The following is a 12704-nucleotide window of genomic DNA, read 5'->3' on the forward strand; positions in this document are numbered from 1 at the left end:
TTTATCTAAATAACGTGAACAAGGAGTCCAGACTACTGATCTGGGATCAGATTATGCCATTTTTTAAAATCCTAATCAGTGTAATTCCTCGAACTGAAGAGCTCCCCCGTGATAACACGTAGACCACAAGAGTTCCGCCGTACCGAGCCCGGCGGTTCTCCAGAGTCAAAGCACTGCAGTAGAGAACAAAAAAAAAAAAACCCTCTCACCGTGCGTCGCTGTGCACTTTACTCAGAGCGAAATTACATCATCGTCTCCAGCGCAGGTGGCTCCTCGTTCCCGCCCTTTTCAACGAGCGTCAAGGTGAACCCAACGGCGAAAATCTGGGCCATCCGTTTTCTCCTCGTGGTACGGGAGTCGAGGGGTTAACGTGCCTGCTCGTGCAGAGGGTTCAGAGGACGTGGAGAAGGGTAAACTGTTAAGTCTTACGATTCGTCCCGGACGGCGCGCTTGTGTGGAGACCCTGTGCCGTACGGGAGAGGGAGAAATGGCAGACTTGGCGGCAGTACAAACGCATTCGCGATAGTCTGTGTCATGCAATGACGTGTTTCCATTCTTCTGAGCTCAGACTTAAAGCAGAGCGTTCTAGAAGGTGATTTACAAGTGTTTCTTTTTTAGACTTTTATTCTAAAAAAACAAAAACCAAACAGGTTAAAAAGTATTTGTGAACAGTACATGGAAATCGGGGAAAAAAAAAAAAATCTCCAGTCGTGAAAATTCACGTTGTCCAACACTTGCCTGTGTATGCTTGTAAAGATGTAATAGTATAAACACTGGCTCTCTCTCTCTCTCTCTCTCTCTCTCTCTCTCTCTCTTCTCAACATGAGTTCATTTAAGAAAACTGGAGAGTGAATCAAATGCATGAAGTAAATGGATCTGTTGCATATGAAATCCGTTGGGGTGTTTGACCTTATTGGGGTAGGTCACATGGCTGTTCCACATTAGAAGGTATGCTGGTGCTTGTCCTTATGTTTATCCCACATTTCTAATACGGGGAGCACCACTGCTGTCTTCTTTTCAGACACAAGGGCAATCTCAATCTGATCAAGAGTGTAAGAGAGAGAGACAGAGAGAGAGAGAGACAGAGAGAGGCAGAGAGAGACAGAGAGAGTGGAATGGAGACAGCATTCAACACTGATCGCATAGAGGACAGGAAAACAGTTTGGCGCTATAAATACATATGTACAGACACACACACGCACACGGAGACACAGACACTCATACACACACATACATAGGTACACACACACACACACACTCACACACACACACACAAGCGCAAGAAGCAATGTCTGTGAAATGTCATGGTATGCTGGTGACACTAGTCTCTAACTGTTTTGAGTGTGTCATTCTCATAAACACACACACTCTCTGTCTCTCTCTCTCTCTCTCTCTCTCTCCCTCTCACACACACACACACACACAGAGTAGTGGTTAATGTCATGCTGTAAGTGTGAAGGGCGGGGTTATTGTCCTTTTGGGAGACAACAGTCCCTCTATGTTCTCATAAACACTCTCTCTCTCTCGCACACACACACACTCACACACACACACACACACGCACACACGCGCACACACACACACACTCACACACATATACACACACACACACACATAAACACACAGTCAAGCTCCGCTTAGTGACTAGGCCTGCATGTTACATCTCTGCATATCCACTGAAAACACACAGTCAAGCTCAGCTTAGTGAGTAGGCCTGCATGTTACATCTCTGCATATCCACTGAAAACACACAGTCAAGCTCAGCTTGGTGAGTAGGCCTGCATGTTACATCTCTGCATATCCAATCCCTTAGCTTTACCGTGGAGAGCTGAAGAGACCCTGAAATAACAAGGCAACAATCACACACTCACAAAAAACTCCACCCCAGTCACACTGGCTTAAAGATATTTTTTTTACCTTATCTGAAGGCATGTTTTCCCAATGAACTGGAAGAATTTGAAATGAAAGTGTAAGATCATTACAGACACAAGATCATATACCATATGACCTCTACCCTAAAACGGAGACTGTTGGACACAAACTGCATTGATGCAGAATATAAAAGTCTATACAAGCAGAGAATATGCATGTAAAAAAATCACATCCTGTGTTATTTGATTTCTTTTAATTACTACCAGTTCACTTTTGATTAGATCTGATCGCATATATGTAAAATATTTTTGTCTGTGTGTGTGTGTGTGTGTGTGTGTGTGTCTACACGTTATTCGACAATGAAAGTAAAAGGGAGCTGATGTGTCACATGGACTGAACATTATAATAAAGGCCTGAGACACAGTCCACTGTTCTTCATCACTGCTATGCTGCTGAATGATTGTCAGGGGAATGGTGAATACATACAGGAGCAAATTAGATATCTAATATGTCCTCAGGCTATCAGGACAGCAAATGGAGTGTGGTTGTCAAGGTTGACATGCATGTGTGTGTGTGCGTGTGTGTGCGTGTGTGTGTGTGTGTGTGTGTGTGTGTGCGTGCGTGTGCGTGCGTGTGTGCGTGTGCGTGGGTGCGTGTGTGTGTGCGTGTGCGTGTGCGTGTGCGTGTGTGTGTGTGCGTGTGTGGGGCTGATTGTTTTCTTTAATTAGTCTGTCTCTCTCGGGTTGGCAGAACAGGGAATTATCAGGGAACTGAAAGGACACGTGTGCTCTAAAATTGTTAGATGGACAGATAGATAGTCAGAAAGAAAGAGAGTAAGAAAGAAAGAAAGAAAGAAAGAGAGTAAGAAAGAAAGAGAGTAAGAAAGAAAGAAAGAAAGAAAAAGAAATGATATACAGAAGGAAAAGGTCTTGCAAAAGCATGGTTTCAGAGCCGTGGTCATGTCTTCCTATTGTTAGAGATGCCAATACAAAACATTAAGACACAGCCCAATCAATATTTCATAAACAGAGCTTTTCTGACCGTTTACTCTCACCACACATAATAAGAATCTTGACTGAATTTCATTTGGCTGAAACTGAAGCCTAAAATATTAATTCTGACATTTATTTTTCTAAGTTACATTGGGAATAATGGAATAGCTAAAGAAGCAAAGATTAGGTGAGATGAGACCATTTTGCATAAAGGGCAGTTTATAGATAGACAGATAGATAGATAGATAGATAGATAGATAGATAGATAGATAGATAGATAGATAGATAGATAGATAGAGAGATAGACAGACAGATAGATAGATAGATAGATAGATAGATAGATAGATAGACAGACAGATAGATAGACAGACAGATAGATAGATAGAGATATTTTTGACTGTTCTCTCTGTTGTGTCCTAAACTGAGGGTGACGATGGATTATTTTAATGAAAATCACATGCGAAGATAAAATAGGAATGTAAAGTATCCCTTTTCACTGGCCGTGTAGTGGAAATATGAGAAGCTCTGGGAACCAACACAGTTTAGGGTGAAGGTCTGAGTTACACTCTGCTGACAATGCTCTGCTGAAACGCGTATTGATGACAAACAGCTAAAACACGGCGCGTTCAGATGTTCCGCTGATTCAACCCGGAGGGGGGGGGGGGGCAGGGAGTCCTGTACCTTCACGGTCACCACCCACACAACAACGCGGATGCAGCTGATGCGTTTCGCTAAAGTAGTAGCTTACCCTTTTTTTTGTTTTTTTCTTCATTCTATGCTCCTCAGAGGGGTAAAGCCTGATAGAACTGCATGACCTTTCAGTTTCTGATAGTGGACGTTGAACAGATAAGAGGGAGGGGGGGGGGGGGATGAGGCATGGAAAGGAATGCCTGCCACCCAGTCCTGGAATATCAGAGGGAAGCTCTCTTAGAATTAATAAATACACAGAAGACAAATTACAGTTTATTTCTCTCCCACTAAATGACCTTGGAGCCGTTATGCAAGGGCAGCAGGAAGAGTTGTGAGAAATTGACTCTAAACAGAAGGATGAAGAGGAGGCAAAAGGCAAAGAAGAAGAAGAGAAAGAAGAAGAAGATGAAGAAGAAGAAGAAAAAGAAAAGGAAGAAGAAGAAGAAGAAGAAGAAGAAGAAGAAGAAGAAGAAGAAGAAGAGCAGACAAATCATGACTTATTCTCTCCGTCAGTACAGCAAAAGAAAAAGGTCTCCACACATTCACACACACGAGACTAAAGAGAAAGGTCTCCACATATTCACATTTCTGAGGTTGTTCAGTTCATTATTTTCCTGTGGTTCTACTGCTCATTACTCTCCTGTGGTTCTGCAGTGCATTACTTTCCTGCGGTTCTACAGTGCATTATTTTCCTGTGGTTCTACTGTGCATTACTTTCCTGTGGCTCTACAGTGTATTACTCTCCTGTGGTTCTATAGTGGATTACTCTCTACAGGACAGAGCAGTTGGGTGGGAGAAAGGTGCAAACAGTTATAGATGTCCAGTCCTATCCAGGTCCAGTTAGACAGCTTTAGTACCACTACGCTTACATCAGTCTCTCTCTCAGTTACAGTCCTCAGGTACCACTTTACAACATTCTTCTTTTTTTTCTTTTCGTCTTACCGCAGCACAAACATATCTGATTTCGGTTAAGACAGCCCTTCTCACGTCTAGTCCTGAGCACCTAACCAGCCAGCACATTTTTTGCTCTAACCCAAGCGTTTTCTCGCCTGATTCATCTTCTCCGCTCATTCCTCGGTCCTCGGCCTCCTGAACGAGGCGAGCTGGCATCAGGAATGAACCAAAACCCACAGCGTACTGCTTTCCCAGGACTGCAGCTGAAGAACTGTACCGATTCAGGACTAATCAACAAAAGTTTACTTAGTTGAATCAGATGAGTCAACAAACAGGTAGAGAACAAACAGTCCCCAAAATTGGATATAAACAATATGTATTTGCATAATTGCCTAGTACCTGGGAGGGAAAAAAAAAGATATTTGATATGAAAATGAGGATTAAACATTTATGTTTAGGATAGTGGTTCCTACCGAGGTTGTGATTTCTGTTAAACAAAGAACAAAATGACAGTGATATTGAAAATTGCCACTTGATCTCTCTGCCACTGTTTGTTGGCAGTTTTATGCATGGCTTGTGTTGCAGTTTATATTAATACCATTTAGACTGTCTTCACGAACGTCAGAGTGGAGAAACAGTCAGGGATCTTTTTGCCGTAGGACGGGGTTTTTTTTTGTTGTTTGTTTTTTCGCTTTTGGTTTTTGTTTTTGTTTTTTTGTTTTTTTAATTCATGGAAAATTAAAGCCAGAGAGAGATGTGCGGCGATGGGCTAGCCTAGCCAAGGGAATCTGAGATTAATTGAGGATTAGGGGATTACGGTGTCTTCCTGGGGGCCTCCGGCGGCCTGTAGAGGGGAACAATGAGATATGACGGAGCCATAATTCAGGCAGTAGAGTTGGGACGGAGGTTTTAGTTGTTGTGTGAGGGGAACAGTCGACAGATGTCGAAGTTGTTGCTTACAGATAAAATGGGTGCAGTAACAGAGATGATGAGAGCAAATAGGCAAAAACTATCTGCATGGGGAAAAAAACGGGGGAGAAAGAGCAAATGAAGCCAATTCTTTACAATATAAACTTTCCCCAAATGCAATCGTACTGCGTTTTTGGCAGCACCATGACATCACTTGACACCAGTCACTATACCAGTATATCACTCTGTGCCAGTTATCTTCTCAGAATCTACGCAGTCCTTGACACAGAGGGAGCGAGGCTTGCGTCAGTGAGACTAAGTGGACAATAACTGAAGTCATGTGATGCAGGGTGGCTTCTAAGACACGTAGTGTGTGTTTTGGCGTTGATGTGTTCTCATTGAGGAAGGAATGGTATGTTAGCCCCTGCAGAGGGTCAGGGAGAGCAGATCGACAAGTTAAAATCCTCTTCATAAAGCAAACAGAACCACAAGGACAGCTGCAGCCAAGCAGAGCCGGACCGGAGCAATAAATAAAACGCACTGCTGAGAGTTTATTGGCCGACTTAAAAGAGAGAGAGAGAGAGAGAGAGAGAGAGAGAGATTGTTCTGTGCATGTGTGGCCAAACACGTTGGGGTTTGTGTGTGTGTGTGTGTGTGTGTGTGTGTCATTGTGTGGGTCGGAGAGAGATAGAATTTTTAATTAAAAGTGTTCAGAAATTAAGGTTGTCTACTCCCCTGGGACACACACATGCACGCGCACGCACACACACACACACAGAAATTGCGGTGTCCTTTCACCTGCCCTCTGATTTATATACACACCACACAGCACACTCACACACACACACACACACACAAACACACACACTTCTGAAACATTCATTTGCTGAGATAAGTTATGCTGCAATCTGTAAATGTGACTGAAATCCATAGTCAGAGTAAAATGTGTCCTTACATTCAACGGAGCAGGGAGGAGATATTTGGTGTTCACACACACACAGAGACAGAGAGATGAGGAAAAGACAGGCTGGGGGAGTGGGGGTGGGGGGTGCCACACCAGAAGAGAAGGCACAGCATAGACTCAGCCATTGCAGCAGTATAATGCTGCATCCAAGGGGGGGGGGGGGGGGGGGGGGGGGGTGTGTGCAGTTTGCCATAGGAAACGACCTTTCATTCTACAGGAGGGAGGATTTCAACACATAGAGGGTAGCTTAGGTTCAGCTCCAGTATGTTCAAAGGTGCTAAATATTCCAATCACTAGTGCACAGATCAGGATGTAATGCAGTTACTGCTGTTCGTAACAGAGTTATGCAACGTTGAGCGTTTTTTTCCTCTTTTCTGGGAAAAGAAGGGATAGCATGTGTGACACAGAGCTCATTCAGTCGTTGTCACTTTGCTCATTGGTCACATAAGACATTTTTGCTTTGTGTCTCATTATGATGTCATTATCATTTTGTCCTCCGATTGGTCTTCTCCCTAACACAATTTCACAACTTTCATATTTCCTGAGAAACATTGTCCAGTATAGACATTTTTATAAGATCCTGTCTTGATTTATTAAGATGGCAAAACTTTTTTCCTCACATAGTCACATTACAATTATATGCAGTGTTACTTTTTAAACTGATTTTTTGATAATCTACACGTGTAAAGAAAACACAACGCAACACGTTCAAAGTCAGCTGCCGTCCCTTTTCACACAACAAGATGTGAAGGCGGATGGCAGATCTCTTCATTCAAAGCACACTTTGACGACCCCCAAACTGAATGTACTTTACAAGGCAATAAGAAGGAAAAAGACCATTGCCCATCTTAGCCAGTCATGGCAGTGTGACTGATCACGTCCCCAAGGGCACTGAAGCCACAGATAGTGAGTGCGACACGGCCGGAATTCGAACCCCCAATTCCAGATGTAGGGGTAAGTGATTTGATTACGGGTGTCAAAAGAGCAGCCTATGCCAACTACAGTGAAAAAAAAAAAAAAAAAAAGGATCGTTCTGATACAGGTGCATTAGGGAGGCTGACTAGGGCAACGCCCCTGACAGACTCTGCTCACAATGTTTGCTGGGTTTATTCATTCAGTGAAAGCATTAACATGCGTGAGGAGTAACATGCACAGGAACTGTGGTATACCTCAAAGTGGAGTTGCAAGGCATTTGGGATGAGATCAATCGCTCATTCCACTAGGTTTTATTTAATTAGTTGTTTATTTACTTATTTTCATACAGTGATATGACTGAGGAGGACCAGACATGAGGTCTGATACGCTGACCATTCCACAAAACAGTAATGTCAAATTAACTTAGCGTAGAGGTGTACTAGGTAATTATCTTCACAGAGAGTGCTATTTGAGGACAAACCATACTGTATGTAGCCTTTTGGATGAATTCTCATCCAGCACACCGGACTGAACTATTCAAATGCCCCTCGAAGCCTTAACTGGTCCGATCAGAACCCTTTTGTCCGAGACGTCTGAATCGTAAACTCCAGCTGAGTGTGTTGCTGACAGTGTCTTTTGTGCAGTAACCCGGTCCATGGATGTGATTCAGCGGAGAAAGGTTCCAAACGGAGCCATGTCAGTTCCTCATCTGACTCAGAGACTAAGTGCACTCTAATGGCCAGGCGTCGGCCTCTCTAAGGATCAATACACGGGCAATTGCAGGGAAAGTTAAGGCCTCTTTACTGAAGGTCGTCCCAGAAGTCCATGCAGGAGTCTTATCATCACAGTGTGTTTACGTTCCGGGACCTGACGGCCTGATGGAGAATACATAATGCTCAGTACTTTTTTCCCCATTAAGTGCCATGAATTAAAATGAACAAACAGCTGAACTCATGTTTGTGTTGCCAGCAACCACACACACACACACACACACAAAAAGTTGCTATTCTGGTTTTGACTAGCTAACACCATTCCTCTGACCATAAAAAAGTAGTGTATTACAGCGAATGTGTCTCCCTCAATGTTCTTCAATCTTATCTTTTCATTCTATTTTAGGAGGAAACTTTTATCATCCCAAGCCCCCAAACAACTCTTCCCTTTTCCCCCAAAAACGAATTCAGTGAAAGTACACTTACATTCCCCAGGTCAGCAGGTCAGGAAGAAAAAAGAGACAGAGAGAGAGAGAGAGACAGAGAGGGAGAGAGAGAGAGAGAGGAGCTCACTTGAAAAGCGTACGCTGCTTTCAGTGAGTTCAAATAAAAACGTTAAGTACTCTTCCCTAAGTTTATTTATAGCTGTATAACTTTAGCAGGCAAAATGGAATTTTTCTTTTAGAAACAGTCCTGCCGCAGCAGAAGTCAGATACATCTTTTGTTGCCGTGTTACGTTGACAGGTGTTATGTTGTGTTGTGTTGTGTTGTGTTGTGTTGTGTTGTGTGGTTTTGTTCAGGGTGGTAATGTTTTGGGTCAGTGCCGTGATAAGGTTCTGAGGTTCTGTGCTGAGATAGGAGTGGTCTATATGGTATCAGTGGAACGGATCAGGTTAGTCTGGATAGCTTGTTCAATATTACAGGATGCTAGGCTTTAAAAATAGCCACTGCCAAGAGTCCGTTACACACTGACGCCACACCGCATGCTGAGAATACCAGAGTAGGATACCAAAACAGTTTACCGTCTGTTCCCTCACTCTCCTCTATCTCTCACCCTTTCACCCTCTCGTTCTCTCTCTCCCTCTCTCTCTCTCTCTCTCTCTCTCTCTGTTTGTACTTGTCACTGATCATACCCTATGCGATTTAATAGTCCCATTAGTTTTACAGATATCAGTTGGGACCAGAGTCTCTTAACAGTCTCTTTAAGTGTCAAAAAGAAAGAAAAGAAAAAGAAAAAGAAAAAGAAAAAGAGAAAAAAAGCGTTGCAGCCACCTTCTCATTCATTGTTCTCCGGACTGGGTGATGGTTCACGCGACACTGGACTCCTGGCAGAGCAATGCATGTCAGAGTTATTGGCTGGTGTGCCATTTGTTTTATTGGCACTGGTGAAATGCTATGCCACTATCTCTCACTGGCTGCCATGTTAACTAGTGCTCTCTCGCATACGCGGAGCGCTTTCTTTCTGTCCTGAGTGAGTCTGTCCACACGTCTGTGTCGCCCTGTCAGAGTGCAGCCCGAGCCAGCTCCGTCTCAGCGTGGGACACGCGCAACAGGGCCCAGAGAACTCTCACGCAGCTCACTAACTAAAATAGCACACGATAAAAGGCCCACGAGTATGAGCAAAGAGAACGATGACAAATACGGACTGATTCTCTCTCTTTCTCTCGCTCTCACTTTCTCTTTCTCTCTCTCTCTCTCTCTCTTTCTCTTCCTCTTCCTCTCACTCTCTCTCTCTTTCTCTTCCTCTCACTCTCTCTTTCTCTTTCTCTCTCTCTCTCTCTCTCTCTCTCTCTCTCTCTATCTCTCTCGTTCCTGTACTTCTTCTTTTCTGTCTGTCACAGTTCAAACTGAAATCATTAACAACTGCTGAATCACTGTTGGACAAGTAGCACACTGTATATAAGATATATGACTTTATATAAGACCATAACTGACACCCCCCATCTCGTTCTCTCTCCCTCTTTCTCTTTCTCCCCCTTTCTCTCTCACTCTCTCTCTCTCTCTCTCTCTCTCAGGGCTCTGGTGTGCTCAGGCATTGGAGGTGTCTGTGGGAAAGGTTCATTTCGTGGAGGCAGTGAATGGCAGTACTGTCCTTTTACCATGTACCTACTCCAGCTGCATCGGCATCAAGAACCTCTACTTTAACTGGCACTTCAACGACAATGGCACAATGCTGAAGGTGGGAATCTGTTTTTCAATCTTACACACACACACACACACACACATACACTAACGAGCGCACACACACACACATACACACATCACCATTGTCGTCGTCGTCATCGTCATCATCATCATCACCATCATCAAAAAAAAAAAAAAAAAAAAAAAAAAAAAAAAAAAAAAAAAAAAAAAGTGTCTCCATATAAGATCTTCCCATTTAAGAATTTTTTCTACTTATTTATATATTGTCTGGCAACGGAGGATTAGCAAAGTAAGAATTTCATTGTACAGTGTAACTGCCTGTTCTGCTGTGCACATGACAATAAAACTCTTGAATCTTGAATCTTGAATCATCGTCATCATCGTCATCACCAGAAAGATCAGAGGGATAATCATCAGTAGTAACATTCTCATTCCCTGAACTCTTCTGTAAAGAAAATTGTTGGATATTGGGAAGAAGCATGTCTGAGGTTTACTGTAATAATACTTAGACTCTATTTCCAACTCAGACAAGTTCGACATCTTCCGTACTACACAGTTCTCTCCAATTACTCTCTCTCTCTCTCTCTCTCTCTCTCTCTCTCTCTCTCTCTATCTTTCTATTTATCTGTCCATATCTATCTATATTTCTCTCTCTTTTTTCCAAACATACACTCTATCCTAATAACCATTTATCACCTTGGATAATAGTATCTCTCTACCTCTCTCTCTCTCTCTCTCCGTCAGCTGTGTGAAGCAGTGATTCCGTCTGAAGAGGTGGAGCCTAAAGTGGACATCCTGCATGACAGAGTGGAGTTTGTGGGCTCCAGCAGGACCAGTAACATCTCCATCCTGCTGTGGAACGTCACGTTCGAGGACGAGGGAGAGTACACCTGCTTCGCCCGCAATCCCAAAGAGAAGAACCGGAACCACAGCGCCATCTTCAGGCTCATCGTGGTGGATCAGCGTACGTTTCTGTGGGAAAAAAAAAAAAAAACACAGGCCCCTTTGTTTTTTACGCAAGCTCTCAAGAAAAAGAAACTAGAAAACCCCCTAAAAAGTCCACAGTAACACCACTGACCACGTTTCCTTCAGAGAATATGCATCTCACACACACAGACACGCACGCTCACGCACACGCGCACGCACACACACACCCTAGTGGTTGATGGCGGGTTACTGACTTAAAGGAGCTTTGGGCCTGTGAGATCGTAGGTGTCTTTGGTTGTTTAGCTCTCTCCTCATCTCATCCATTGACATTTTTAAATACTGGTGCTAAGTATTGTTTTAGCCCTGGTGACCTATCTGTTTAAGTCAAAAGTGAGTTTCAGCCTTAGTTGCTTTTATGACAAATGGAAAATTCTAGACCGTGACAAAATCACTGACCTACTCTCCCTCCATCCTGACCTTCTCTTCTTTCATTTTATATAGGAGACATGTTTGTGCTTTCGCTGAGGTTTTTCACGTGCATACCATCATGCGAAGACAAATTTGATTTCAGTTCTGGTTTAATTCTCCACTAGGAGCAGCAGAGGGCAGGATTGTCAATGTTTGTTTAATTGGAGTGACTTGTGAAAGCCGTTAAAATGGAGGCCCGCTGTGTTTTAACCAGAGCCTTTTTTTCATTTGGTCCCCTCTCTTTCTCTCTCTCTCTCTCTCTCTCTCTCTCTCTCTCTCTCTCTCTCTCCTCTGCATGTGTGTGTCTGCACAGTGAAGGAAGTGGACAACACAGTGACGGTCATAATTGTCTCTGTGCTGGGCGGTGTCATCGGTTTGGTCATTATTGTAATGGTGATTAAAACAATTGTCCTTCACGTTCTCACCAAGGTCAAAGAGAAGAAGTAAGTCAATACAAATTAAGGACATATCTGCCTGTTCTGTGTTCTGTAATTATGGTTTTGACTGGTCAGCATTTACTTTTTACCACACAACTATACAACTATGTAAAGTATAATTAAGGCCTGTAAACTGATCACGGCCTAAGCACATAAACTAAACTACTTATTAAACTACATTACTTTTGTTATGGATATGGTCAAACTCCAATTTCAAGCGTCTAAGGAATTGTTGAGTTCACCAGGGCCACTGAAACCTACCTATTAAAGCATGACGTTTCATTTTTAATGTTTCAGGATTCGAAACGAGAATCCCCTAATATTCACCATGAAATTAAAATGCAGTATTTCCTAAAATGCAATTATCCTAAACAGCTTGGGCCATCTGAAACATATTTTTCCCACAGTGTGTTTTTGAAATATATATTATGTATGTGGTGACAGATAGATAGATAGATAGATAGATAGATAGATAGATAGATAGATAGATAGATAGATAGATAGATAGATAGACAGACAGACAGACAGACAGACAGACAGACAGATAGATAGATAGATAGATAGATAGATAGATAGATAGATAGATATTTTGTGGATATCATTTAATGTTTTACAAATCTCTCTCTCTCTCTCTCTCTCTCTCTCTCTCTCTTTCTCTCTCTCTCTCTCTCTTCCTCTCTCTAACAGTAAAGAGTGTCTGGTGAGTTCCTCGGGGAATGACAATACGGAAAACGGCCTCAGTGGCTCCAAAGCAGAAAACAAAACGACACCAAAGGCATGA

The 12704-nt window shown here is 42.9% G+C and overlaps 1 protein-coding gene across 1 annotated transcript in view; it reads left to right on the forward strand.

The window, feature by feature from the left end:
* Positions 1-12704, forward strand: part of scn4ba (sodium channel, voltage-gated, type IV, beta a) — a 14162-nt gene extending 1458 nt beyond the window's left edge. The window contains exons 2-5 of the mRNA XM_030778602.1: positions 9962-10125; positions 10836-11055; positions 11800-11929; positions 12611-12704. Coding sequence (XP_030634462.1) covers positions 9962-10125; positions 10836-11055; positions 11800-11929; positions 12611-12704 — 608 coding nt within the window. The remainder of the gene's footprint in view (positions 1-9961; positions 10126-10835; positions 11056-11799; positions 11930-12610) is intronic.

Source organism: Chanos chanos, chromosome 6, assembly GCF_902362185.1.
Source record: "Chanos chanos chromosome 6, fChaCha1.1, whole genome shotgun sequence".
Classification (NCBI taxonomy): domain Eukaryota; kingdom Metazoa; phylum Chordata; class Actinopteri; order Gonorynchiformes; family Chanidae; genus Chanos; species Chanos chanos.